The following is a 14,134-nucleotide window of genomic DNA, read 5'->3' as shown; positions in this document are numbered from 1 at the left end:
AAAAAAGTGGTATCCCATTGCTATTCTCTATAGCAATACATTTATAACCCTCAAAAAGTGAGTTTTTTAAAATAAATTGTTCTATCATTCAGATATTAGCATGGATTCTCAATGTTACTATACATCATAATCACTTATAAAGCTTTTATTTGAAGTTCATGCTGAAGACTCCATTCCAAATTTAACCACTTCTGGAGAGAGACCAAAGGAATCCTTACTTTCAAAGAGCTCCAGGGGCACCCGGGTGGTACAGTCGGTTAAGCATCCAATTCTAGGTTTTGGTGCAGGTTGTGATCTCATAGATCATGAGATCGAGCCCTGTGTTGGGCTCCATGCTTAGCTCAGAGTCTGCTGAAGACTCTCTTTTCTCTCTCAAATAAATAAATAAATAAATAAATCTTTAAAAAAAAAAAAAAGAGAGAGAGCTCCAAATGTGATGCCAATGTATTAGCAATAGGCAATCTATATATACAACAGTAAGTCCTGAAATATTCCACATTGGAAATTGTCTAAAATTAAGAAATTACTCTTGGGGCACCTAGGTGGCCTAGTCAGTTAAGCATCTGATTCCTGATTCCGGCTCAGGTCATGATCTCATGGGTTGTGAGATAACAGCTCCCACAATGGGCTCCAACCTCAGCGGAAGTCTGCTTCAGATTCTCTCTCTCTGCCCCTCTCCCCACCCACAAGCAGGCACACAGACACTCTTTCCCTCTCTCAAATAAATAAATCTTTAAAAAAATAATAACAATATAATCTTCTATTAAAAATTAAAGACCGAAATTGTCGCATATAGCAGAAAACTCATTAGGATATAAGAAGTCCAGCGGGTTGTCATGGTTACTCAGTTATTTTAGAAAATGAGAATTAATCATAATACTATGTTCTGCTAACATAAAAATACATCTAATATTTTTAAAGCTCTACTACAGTATAACATACTAAAGTCAAACTTATCAGTAATGTCAGCTTGTGCTGACTGCCCTTAAAAACCAGACTAAAAGCAGTATTTATCAGATAAAATATTTGTGAAATGCTCTTAGCCCAGGCATATCTTGGATTGGCAAATTTGATGTTACTATAAATTACCTTAAATCTAAATATTTCCAATAAAAGAATACCATTTTTTCCCCCAAAAGACTAGCTAGGAACATTTATCTAACTAATAAGTTACACATTATCTTAGTTACACAGAGAGAGCAGAGCAAAGACAGTGGTTGAGAGCGTTACTTCGAAACAAAACAGATACCTTGGAATTAGAATTCTGACTGTTAATTTACTATCTGTAGGCAAATTAGGTAATCTCTCTAGGCTTCTGCTTCCATACTTAGAAGACATGAAACTTAAAAGAATTGTAATCTAGCTCCACAGGTAACATGCTCAAACTATTTCTCTCCTTCATTAATGGGCGGAGTTCTCAACCAGGGAATATCTGGCAATGCCTGGATATACTTTTGGTTGTCACAAGCAGGAGAGGGGTGGCTGGGGGGGTGGGGTGGGGAGAGTAGGTAGATCTAATGTGTTAGGCAGAGATGCTGCTAAACACACTACATTTACAGACGACCCTACCCCACCTTAAGAATTATCTGATCCCAAATGTCAACAACATTAAGGTTAAGGAATCTTGGTGTGATTAATATGTAAGAATCATTTGTAGTTGTCGACACAAAAACTACCTGTATAGTTTGCTACAACTAAAGTGATGTTCGATTTATTCATTCAACAAACCTTTACTGAGCATATAATACTATGGTCAAGCACTATACCAGGTTCCACTTTTAAAGTTATCTTAGGATGACTTGGTTGGCATTTTTCTCTTCCAATCTTATTTTCATCAATCAACTCAGAATGTTCTTTTTCTAAAAACAACCAACCACTGACACTAAATGCACATTTAACAGCTATTTATGTCCTGGCTAAGTGAATGGGTTATAGGACATTATTTCAAGACTTCATGATTTATAAGAAAGTGACAGATTATTTATACAGAGTATATTAGAACGTCTAAGTAGGAAATTCTTTTTCCTTTGAAAAATCTTTCCAGTAGACTCTGACACACATAGTCCTCCACCACCTTTATGGGAAATGGGGCACAAAGCCAGCATCAGACCTGCATTTGGTTTCCAGTTCACTTTTCCTTCCAGGAGACTAGGGACATATATATATTCAACCAAGACAGACCCACTTCCTTTGCTGTGAACCCTGTCATATAACATATGTTACGGTCAGACACACTAATTTTTAGGTGAATATAGCTCCTGTATTAGCATGTCCTTTAATGGATAGTGGTAGAATTAAATAGTTTTCTCTTTTTAAATAAAAGGAAATTTTACAAATAATTCCAGGTATTTCACAAGAACTTTTAAATCCTACAATTTAGAAGTACGATTATTAGTCTTGTAAGGGAGAAAAATAAAACCTTAACTCCTCTAATGAGAAAATGTCTTTATTACTGTTATAAAATACACCATTTTGCATGCACACACATTACTCTACTTCAAGAGGACATTGTTATTACACATTATATATTGTATACAGCAACAGTTAAATATAATGTCTTAGAAAAACAATTAATGTAGTAATACTTACTAAGATTTTTGGTTTGCCCACCTAACACAGTAAGAAGTAATGAGAAAATACTACCAGCGCAAAAATAAGATGGGGGAACCCATCAAGTAGAATACCACAAAAATCATTTAAGAGGCTAAAACATTTTAGAAAATAATGTAGGCAGCAGGATAGAAAAGAGTATTTCTTAAAATTGATGAGGGCAATACACTAGATATCTAACAATCTTGAGGAGCTGAACAGATTTAAACAGAATAAAGTAAAAAACAAGGTAATTCACCTAGGGGAGGAATAGGCATGAAAATGTAACATATTTAAACAGAATAAAGTAAAAAACAAGGTAATTCACCTAGGGGAGGAATAGGCATGAAAATGTAACATATTTAAACAGAATAAAGTAAAAAACAAGGTAATTCACCTAGGGGAGGAATAGGCATGAAAATGTAACCTTCAGTGATACTTAACTACACATCACTAAATTTTTCAAGTTTTCTTCTTTCTTACTGGGTATTTCGACTAAGACATTAAGAAAAAAGATTTCTCTGGATTATAACAAACACATATAGACAAGTAAAACTGTAATGAATTTTTTTAAAAAAATCTACTTAAACCCTAAAATTTAAGGTCAGTATTACCTCTACTTTCAAATAGAATCACAATCTCCAATCAATCTAGGATACCTAAGTATTCACTGAGCAAACATTTAAGCTAAACACTATTAAGAGGGCAAAAAAGAATATAAAAAGTAGAGATGGGTACGAGCAGAAACGAGATAAAAACAGGACATTCTCTTACCACTCTCCTAATTCAGCCAATTTACTAATATCAGAAAATAACCTATTTAAACCTATTTACACAGGTTTTTGTGTAATTTTTAAATACCTCCTTCAACAAAGATTTTATGTTAAAAATAATCTATTAAAGAACTCTATAAACAATTACCATTAGTTCTAGAAATGGAAATAATGCCCTCCTAAATTTAGATTCAACCTAGTTTTAGGTCTAATTCCCTGGTATTCTTAATTTCTACTTCCTCCAAAATATGAAAATAAGAAACCACACATAACATGGTCCTTTGAAAATTCTTCTAAAAAAAAGAACAAAGTATTATACCATCACTTCAATTCGAATGAGAAAAAAAAAATCTCATTTAGGTTTCAAGACCACTCCTAGAAACGTCTTTCAAATGACAAAGCTAATCAGAACTTTCATAAAATGACCTTCATTAATCAACATTAGAGGTAAATTAAGACAATCAAGGCACCATATCATATTTTTCTCTCATTACAGTCATTACAATTCTGAAAATGGATCTAAGTTTAAGTGTCTAGATACAACAACTATCCTAGCTTCCATATACTTATAATTAAAATCCTTAATCATAAATATCTCAGAAATCAAACGAATTTGGACCAAAAATAAACAGTAATTCAATGCTAGTGGACAGAGGGTTAAAGAACTGGTAATTGATTACTCAAGAGGAAGGGCGGGGGGAACTGGCTCTAGAAAGAGAAATAATCTTTTTAAAAATTTTCCACACAGGGGTGCCTGGGTGGCTCAGTCAGGTAAGTGTCTGCCTTCAGCTCAGGTCATGATCCCAGGGTGCTGGGACTGAGCCCTGCATTGGGCTCCCTGCTCAGGAGAGTCTGCTTTTCCCCTCTCCCTCTGACGCTTGCCCTGCTTGTGATGTCTCTCTCTCTCTCTCAAATCAATAAATAAAATCTTTAATAAATAAATAAATAAAATGTGCAGCATCAATAATTCAGGTTACACAGAAGAATTATAAAAGATGAATAGTAGGGGCACCTGGGTGGCTCAGTGAGTTAAGCCTCTACCTTTGGCTCAGGTCATGGTCTCAGGGTCCTGGGATCAAGCCCCGTGTCGGGCTCTTTGCTCCCCCTGTCTCTGCCTGCTTGTGATCTCCCTGTCTGTGCCTGCCTCTCTGCCTACTTGTGATCTCTCTCTCTCTGTCAAAATAAATAAATAAAATCTTTAAAAAAAAACCAAACCCATACATTTAAAAAAGATGAATAGTAAAGATGGAGGCAAAAATAAAATAATTTGACATTTGCTTTACCAATATTATTATGTAATATTTTGTATGTAAGCACACAGGTATAAACAGACTCAAGGTGTTTCTCCAACATTATTAAAGATGATGTAATTCAATCATATTTATATTCAGTCACAAATATTTAAAGCTTAGTAGGAAATAAGACAGAATAACATAAAATACATTCTAGGACATCCAAAAGAAGAGGCAGGGAGAAGAGTTATGATATTACTGTTCATTATGAATTCCAGTTGAGCTATAAGATAATTTCTCTTAGCATCCTGAGGTAAGGATGAGTGGAGAGGGCAAATGCCAAGTATTTAGAGAAAGTAGAGAAGGTCTTTGTGCTTAGTTAGAGATGGGTCCTTGAAGAAGAATTGCAAAAAGGTGAATCAGGCAGATTTTAAAAACTTGGAAAACACTGATAATCAAGAAATATGGGCTCCTTCTCTTATCTTTATAAAATAACCTGGACTTTTAGACAGCAGACAACATGCACAGATCCTGTTTCCAACTCCTTCAAGCATTCTAAAACATTTAAAATAAGATGAATAGCCATTTCCCTCCATCCCCTACAAACTCACTTTCTGGTCCCTCCCATAAAATGTTTATCATTCTCACACCCACAACCAACTCATGACTCTTCCTTCAGCTGATAATCTCTATTTCACTTTGGAGTAAAAGAAAGGTTATCAGGCTGGAAGTCTGCCCATCAGCGAAAAAGATATTTCCTGTCAATTCTGTCCACAATGAACCCTGCCCACCCAGATTCTGGGTCTTGGCATTTCATACCACTTCCCAAAAAACAGGTGTTAAGTTTGGTTCTATTTTCTTCTCTCTTTTCAGCACTTTCCTCGTCCTGTCGTCACAATTCTGCGACAAGCCCTTCCCTACACATAATATGTTAAGCCTGTTAGACTCTAGATGTCATCTCCCTTATCAAGATTCTGCCAAGTGGGGCGCCTGGGTGGCTCAGTGGGTTAAAGCCTTTGCCTTTGGCTCAGGTCATGATCTCAGGGTCCTGGGATTGAGCCCCACATCCAGCTCTCTGCTCAGCAGGGAGCCTGCTTCCTCCTCTCTCTCTCTCTCTCTGCCGGCCTCTCTGCCTACCTATGATCTCTGTCAAATAAATGAATAGAATCTTAAAAAAAAAAAAAATCTAGAATGTTTAAAAAAAAAAAAGATTCTGCCAAGAGTAGTCAATATTTGCTGTCACTATTTCCTCACTATCCAAGCTCTCTTTAATGGACTACGGTCTAGCATCTTGCTCCCATTAGTCTACTAAAACTAACCTAAGTGACAATTCTTAGTAACTTTTTACAGTAATTATCTTAACTGACTTCTATGACATTTAATTCTACTCCTTATTCCCCTTTCTTCCTACTGCTTGTCTACCTCCTTACCCAGACTACTGCTCTTTCTCTAGCATGCTTACCTCACCTGCTAACATTTCTCAGCATTACACACACTATCAAGATGAGTTCACCTACAGAAGCAGTTTTTAAACTTTTAGGTCCCAGGACTCCCTTACAAACTCTTAAAAACTGTCAAGGACCCCGAAGAGTTTTTATTTGCATAGGCTATAACTATCGATGTTTACTATTCTAGATGTTAAAACTAAAGAAGTTTTGAAGCATCAGAATATACAAGTACACGATTCATAAATCAGAATGATGATGTCATCATGCATCATTGTAGACTCCGGAAATTTTCACTGTAAACTCAAGAGAAAATGAAAAGCCAGATATGTCTTAGCATTATTGTAAAAATAAAAGGGGGGAGGGGATAATGCCTTAGCACTACTATAAAAATTATTTTGACCTGGGGAACCCCCTGAAAGACTCTCAGAGACCCACCCCCAGGAATCCTACAACTACTCAAATGGTCACCTGTGCCAAAATCTCCTCCAAGTCTTCATCTCTAGCTCCTATTGCCTATCCAAAGTATCATCTTCATTTGGTCAATTCACAGATGTTCAAACTCAGTGTTGTCAAGAATTTAATTCATTATCTTCTATGCCAAACCTATGTTTCATTTTTCTGTGTTGTCCATCTTGGTCAAAGGCACTAACATTCACCTAAAGCTGCATACCTTTAAATAACCCTAAGCTCCTCCTTTTCCTTCTTTACCCTCATTCAGTCATCAAACCCTGAAGATTCTAATTTTATAATCTAGGGGAATCTGAGAGCTTGTTAGAAATGAAAACCCCACCCAAGATCTACAGACAAAAGGAACTGTTGGTAATTTACTTGCACACTTAAGTTTGAGAAGCATGGGCCTGGGTAGTAATATCAATAACCAAAGTTTGAGAATCTGAAGGAGAAGGCAGAACCCAAAAGGTAAACTTGAGAACATTTTAACTAGAACCCTGTCTACTTGAAGTTTTTCCTAATATTAAACCGTGGAGGCTGGGGAGTTCTGTAAAGCAGACAATATTCCTTAACTAAGTGATTTTCCCAACTTAGGTTTCATTGCCTCCAATTCTATCCTCTACACTACAAACTGGGGGAGCTTCTTCATCTCTACTTTGCCTTTTGTTTCTGTTTAAATGGCTCTCCATTATCTAGACAATAGTCCAAATTCCTTACTGTCAAGTACAAGGACTTTCTAACCCTGACTCCTACATATCCTTCACCATTCTTGCATTAGCCTACCTATACCAGACGTCTTCAAACCAGCTGGCAGCTTGGTATGTTTTTTAAGCTTCTCAGGTGATCTGAAAGTGCAGTTAGGGTTGTGAATCACTGCCTCGTGTCTTGAACAAAACTATTTGCCATGCTTTCATGCAAAAGCAGAAGCATAGCCTAGCCTTTCTGCCTGTCTTCTTCTCTTAGCTTTGCCTTTGTCTTCTAGGATGAATTCATAGCCTAACAACTCAACTATATCTCTCCTTTAAAGGAAGACTTCACTTTTCTCCCCTCTTGTCCCTGACCAGTAGATAGAATTAGGGGTTTCTTGCTCTTTGTTCCCATAGTACCTTGTACTTACATCTATTATAGCATGGGCTACACTCTTTGTGATGCAGTTTGTTTGTCCTACCAGATAGTGATCTCATGTGAAGGTAGGGATTGTACTGTATTCACTTTTTTATATTCTCTGTGCTTGGGCACAGAGGCTAGAAGATAACACATATGCAAAAAATGCTTACTGAAAACAAATTTTTGGACCATACTGAATAGACCTAGAATTACGTAAAACAAAGTAAAAACAAGGCCGACACCTTCCAACTAGGCGATTTCATTAAAAAAGGGAAAAAACTTTCTGTTCTACAATTCTACATTTAGAAATAAAAGGCAAATCCATGTAAGAAGTAATTCATATATAAACTGAAATGAAAATTTTCAGTTGAAGTAGATTCGAATGAGTTTAACAGTGAATATCAGATGCTTTTCAGTTTTAAAAGTAAAAGACTAGAAAACAGAGGGGTTCTGGGCGTCTGAAAGAGTACTGGGTGGGAGGAAAATGCCCAAGTGAGGAAACAAAAGTTCAAGATATGCATAGTATTTGTATTAAAATGTAGGAATAAATACCAGAAAGAGCTGAAGGACTCAAGAGCCAGGTGGGGTAGAGGTGAGCAGGAGAGAACCGCTTTTTTTTTTTTTTTTTTTTAAATAAACCTTCAGTACTCTTTTTCATAAAAACAAAAACTATTATTTAAGGAAATGTAATGGATCAGGGAATGGAACACCAAAGAATAAAATGACATCAGAAGACAATGAAATACTACATAAACTTTACTACTAGTGTACCAGGGGAAAAAAGTAGTACTTCCACCCTACAATAGTTTACACCCAACAACTTCCCATGATGATCTACAAATAATCTATATTTTGAGGTGTGTAAAATTTCACCCCAAGGAAATTTGTTATAAAGTATCTAGAACAGAGATAAAACCTGAAAATCATTTTCCAGATAAGCTGCTTCTTAAATGATAAAACAAAAAAACCTTGCTTCTTCAAATCTTAAAGAAAATGTATAAGCTGCAGTCATTTCCAAAATACTGTGCCACTTGACTTAACAATTTGTAAAAATTCCTGATACCAAACACAGACCAGCAAAAGCCCCCAAATTTTTAAGATTTTCTACTGCTGCTTCAAATGTCAAAATTTCTATATAAATTAAGCTACATATATGCAATGGTTAACCAAACTGTAATTCACTGTAAATTACAGTATGGTCTTTAAAAAAATTTTTTTAACTAAAAATATAGTCAAAAGTGATTCTTTGAATTCTCTAAAGGGACGTGGTACTTCTTACAGACTGATTCCTTTGAAAAAATTAAATACTGCATCTATAGCTTATATTGGGATCATGGGTACCTATAAAGAACATAAAAATAAATAACTATTATAGATTATCTAACTTTTACTATGTTTTGGTATAAAAAAAAATCTATCAAAAATATCAGATTTGGTGAAGAGAAAAGGGAAATATCTAAAATTACTTTATTGCCCTTCATAACATAACAGTCAATGAAAGGAAAGGCATGTGAAATTACTAAATAGTCCAAAATCTGGAAATATCAAGAAATGTTCGTGTCCAGAAGATATAAAGTGAAAACATTCTTGATATAGTTTCTGAAAAGCTGTACTTTGACTAAATCTAAACCTACAATTTTTAAGGACTTAATATAAGGTGCTAATTTGAAAAAAAAGGCAAAAAAACAAAAAGACTGAACTGTGATAATCTGGTACTACAGGGGCTACTAACGCTTACCTCAAGGGAACCTACTGCAGATAAAGTCCCGTCACTTGCACAGTCCTTTCAGCTGCCTGCCAGTTGTCTCTGTGGAAGGGAAAGCCTGATGAGTGAAAACCCCATGCCACACTCCTTTGGAGTGTCAGGGTGCCTGCATAGTACTGCACAAAACTGTCTACCTAGAGATTCCCAGATGCTTTCAATAACACAGGACTTTTAAAAATGCTACCTTTGATATTCTCTTTCCACTGAACACCAACACCAAATGGCTAAGAGTTACTAAGTGCTAATGACCTATTGGTGTTAGAGGAACTATATCTATACTAACCCATGTAGAAAAAAGACCAAAATGGATCAAAGAGAATTAAGTTAACATTGAAGGGAAAACACACATACACACACACGCACGCGCGCGCATGCACTGAAACATAACAGAAGTCTATAATCTGAGCAGAGGAAATATAGGTTGTAGCCACAAAAAGTGATGGTGCAGCAGCAAGTGAATGCTAAAACCCAAAGAACTTCTTGTCTGCATATTTCAAACAGATGCCACCAAGTGTATCATGCTCAATGTTAACTATACCAAGGATCCAAATACCTACTTGTAAAATTCCATGTATGTTCTTAGTGGGGTCAGTAAGTGGATGGGAGGGGAGAAGATTTTCCAGACATTTTTAAATATGAAAAATGAAAACCAACGGCATGAAATTCGACAAGAAATTTCAAAATGAAAAAAATGTATATCTGTAACTCAGGAAATGATCAAACCCTTACTCAGAACCAAACTAAGATGGAAGTATAACAAAAAAGAATAGAAAACTGTAGAACACAGTTCAAAAACCACTTTCGTCTACTAGAGTTATGAATGGCTAGTAACTGCCTTTCATTAAGAACATCTATAACACTAATGTACAAGTTCAGCTATGTAACCAAAGAAACTGTATTTTTTTTTCTAATGCCCAATAGTCTTCAGTCTGAATACCGTGCTTCATAAAGCAGAACAAAATGTTCCTAGTACAAGGATTTGGGGGTGGGGGGCACAGGCGGGAACTATTAAAAGAAAAACATGATTCCAGCTTTTACTTTAATAGCATCATATTTAAAATGAAGTTACTTACCTCAGATTCTTTGTCACTTAAAGATCCCAAGCTTCCGAAACTGTGATTAGAACTTTCATTATTTGTTGAGGCCTGTTAAAAATTTTTAAAAAGGTAAAAATTAGGAGTAATTTTAAATGAAACGTACTACAAGGTAAATAATCTATCTTCATAAATGAAAATAAAGTGTGATTTTTTTAAGCAAGAAAGTTAAATGAAGTAAAAATAATTATCAGGGTTCATGGGTGGCCGTCAGTTAAGGGACAGACTCTTGGTCTCAGCTGGCGTCCTGATCTCAGGGTCATGAGATCGAGCCCCATGTCAGGCTCTGTGCTCAGCCCAGTGTCAATCTGAGATTCTCTCTCCCTTTCCCTCTGCCCCTCTCCTGTGTGCACTCTTTCTCTCTAAAATAAATAAACATCTTAAAAATAAGAAATATCAACTTTTTAAAAAAAGATTTTATTTATTTGCTAGAGATAGAGCAAGAGAGAGGGAGAGAGCACGAGTGCACAAGCAGGGGGAGCAGCAAGTAGAGGGAGAACCAGGCTCCCTGCTGAGCAAGAAGCCTGATGTGGGACTCGATCCCACGACCTTGGAATCATGATCCGAGCCAAAGGCAGACTCTTAATCAACTGAGCCACCCAGGCGTCCCAAGAAATATCAACTTCTTAACACTATCAATATCTTGGAAAGTTTTACCAACTCAATAAAAATCTGTGTTTCCAGAACTGAGTTGTTTTGGCTGACTTTTTTTGAATACCAAATTCAGGAGCTAAGGAACTAGGCTATTACTAGGATAAGAAGATCCCTAAAATTACTATCCAATATACAAAAACAGTTGCCTCCTTTAACTGAAAGTATTATTTGTGCTCCTTAATTCCCTTCTCAATCTTATTAAATTCCATCATATCCCATCCACCCCCCTCTGCCTCTCTTTGTACTAACTAACTGGACAAACCCTGGTTTTTTTGTTTGTTTTGGCTTAGTCTTTTAAGAAATCTTTTACTATCTTGACCATTTTAATTGCTTCACCCAAAAGTTTCTATATTTCCTTTATATTATTTTTAGACAGTGACAAAGGGAAATGAGCTATCATTTTGTAGGATGACATCTGCTATGTTTCCAATGTTTCTAAGATGCTCATTATTTTGCAGACTTTTTGAACCATCAGTACACTAGATCAATGTCTTCCAGGAATGTTTAGATCAGAGCATGACAACCTATGGCATATACATCAAAGATGATGCAGGCATGACTGACCTTCGTGTAAAGGCAGGCCACCTGATAGCCCTGTTTTCCAGCAACTTGTTAAGAATACGTGCTACCGTTAGGTATTTACCCCAAAGATATAAATGTAGTGATCTGAAGGGGTACCTGCTCCCCAATGTTTATAGCAGTGATGTCCACAACAGCCAAACTATGGAAAGAGCCCAAATGTCCATGGACAGATGAATGGATAAAGGTGTGTGTATGTGTATACACACACACAATGGAATACCACTCAGTCATCAAAAAACAAAATCTTGCCATTTACAACAACGTAAATGGAACTAGAGGGTCAATAAGTCAATCAGAAAGATAATATCATATAATCTCACTCATAAGGAATTTGAGAAACAAGTTAGAGGATCATAGAGGAAGGGAGGGAAAAATAAAACAAGATGAAATCAGAGAGGGAAACAAACCATAAGAGACTCTTAATCACAGGAAACAAGCTGAGGGTCACTGGAAGGGAGGGAAGTGGGGGAGATGGGATAACTGGGTGATGGACATTAAGGAGGGCATGTGATGTAATGAGCAGTGGGTATTATATAAGACTGATGAATCACTGACCTCTACCTCTGAAACTAATAACACATTAAATGTTAATTAACTGAAATTAAAGAAACAAACAAGAAAATAAAAGTTCTGGAATGGGGGGGGGATAAGAGTAGGTACTAATTGGAAGTTGGCCTACAATTACCCTTAGGCTAACTTCTAAACTGATGACTCTGAGTCATTGCATATATGTCTAGTACTATGCTCAACTATGCTGTTTTCAACTTAAACTAACACTCAAACTGATTAAGATTCAAGCACTATTTGGAGGACAGTATAATCTAATTAATGTAAGATTATCAAACTTGAAACAAAACACACCATGAACAGCAATTAGGAAGTGGTAAATTGGATTCAGGGACAACAGAAGCCATATAAGTGTTTTTGAGCATCCCTAAATCCTCAGATAGAAATATAAACCCCAAACCAACAGACAACATTGGCTGGCTGACAAGTAATCTCCACAAGTTCCCCCCAAAATAGCGGGTGGGGACCACCAATAACCACAGGACCTGTGTCCTATGAGAGGAAGCAAAAGGAAACAGAGTATCTGACAGATCTGAGAATAGAGACACTGAAAATAGCAATTTGAGTACAAAAGCTCTAACTCAAAGGGTTTCCCCTTTCAAATAGTGATTTTGTATAGGAAGTCCACGGTGAAGTTTGAAGAAGTTGGAGCTATACAGCCTCTATGAACTCTTAAAACATCCCTGACTAAGGGGTGAGGATAAACTACTGGGTGTGGGATCAAAATCGAGCACAAAAGGTACAATGAAGATAAAGGAAAGAGAATATTCAGATAAAAGCAAGGAAGGAAGCAAAGCCTAGAAATTTCAGAAAGCAAATGCCACATTTTTGAAGAGTGCCAAGAAACAACAGCAGAGGGAGCTCTGTAAGAAGAGCCATTCTAAACCACAAAAATGTAAACAACAGAAAATGATTAGGTCAATCCCATGAAGTTATTATAAGGAAAGAAAAAAGAAAAGAAGATATGGAATAACATCCTAATAATAAAACCACACCAGGAACACATCCACAAAATAGCTGAAAATTATAACCTACTATTTCAAAATGAACTTTAAAAAAAATTACAAAAATGACTCAAGACATAAAACAACAACATAAATCAAAATTCAAAAAAACTCAGATTTAAGGTTAACAGAACTCAGGAAAACATTAGAAAGGCGGGGGGGTGGGGCGGGTTTCAGAAATGAAGATTAAGCCTGAATGAACTTGAGAGAAAAACACATGTAACATACATCCAATGAACATTTATCCAAATGAAGGGATAAAAGAGAAGGCAACAACTAATGAAGCAATAAAAATTCAACATTCAAGTAAAAAGAAGTCTTAAAAGAGTACTACCATAAGAAAACAGTAAAAACTATAATTCAAGAAAATGCCCTTAAAAATTAAAAAAGTTTTTTGAAACTACTGACTGAAAAAGCATGATGTACACCTAGTTATCAATCCAGAAAGCCAACATCAAACTTTTCCAAGGCCAAGACTAACATGCCAGAAGAAAAGGGCACTCTGGTCACTGTGAAAGTACAAGTATTGTTATTCTGAGACTGCTGTAAGATGTAGAAAGAAGTAAATATATTATGTGACATTCTAATTCTATCATCTGCTTTATGTCCTTGAGAACTACAATTCTTAGTATAGAAGAAGAGACACAACTAAAAACCTTGTTCTGATGTAAATTGTTAGTATTGATATAAATTCATGAAGTATCTGTACCTTTTAAAACAAACAAAAAATATAATATTCTATCACAAGTGATAGAATAGCTTATTGTACCAATATTCCCACAGATAACTACATATTCTGGGAAAAATAAAAATAAAAAAAAAAAACCCTACCTGGAGGAGCCTAAGATGGCACAGTCAGTTAAGCACCT

General features: G+C 36.0%; 1 protein-coding gene across 1 annotated transcript in view; it reads right to left on the bottom strand.

The window, feature by feature from the left end:
- TLK1 (tousled like kinase 1) overlaps positions 1 to 14,134 on the bottom strand; it is a 143,480-nt gene that overhangs the window by 70,875 nt on the left and 58,471 nt on the right. The window contains exon 3 of the mRNA XM_080798070.1: positions 10,438 to 10,509. Within this exon, the coding sequence (XP_080654196.1) occupies positions 10,438 to 10,509 (72 nt within the window). The remainder of the gene's footprint in view (positions 1 to 10,437; positions 10,510 to 14,134) is intronic.

This window comes from Martes martes, assembly GCF_963455335.1.
Source record: "Martes martes genome assembly, chromosome: 3".
NCBI lineage: Eukaryota > Metazoa > Chordata > Mammalia > Carnivora > Mustelidae > Martes > Martes martes.
The sequence above is the reverse complement of the archived record's forward strand: the minus strand, read 5'-3'. Positions and strand labels throughout refer to the sequence as shown.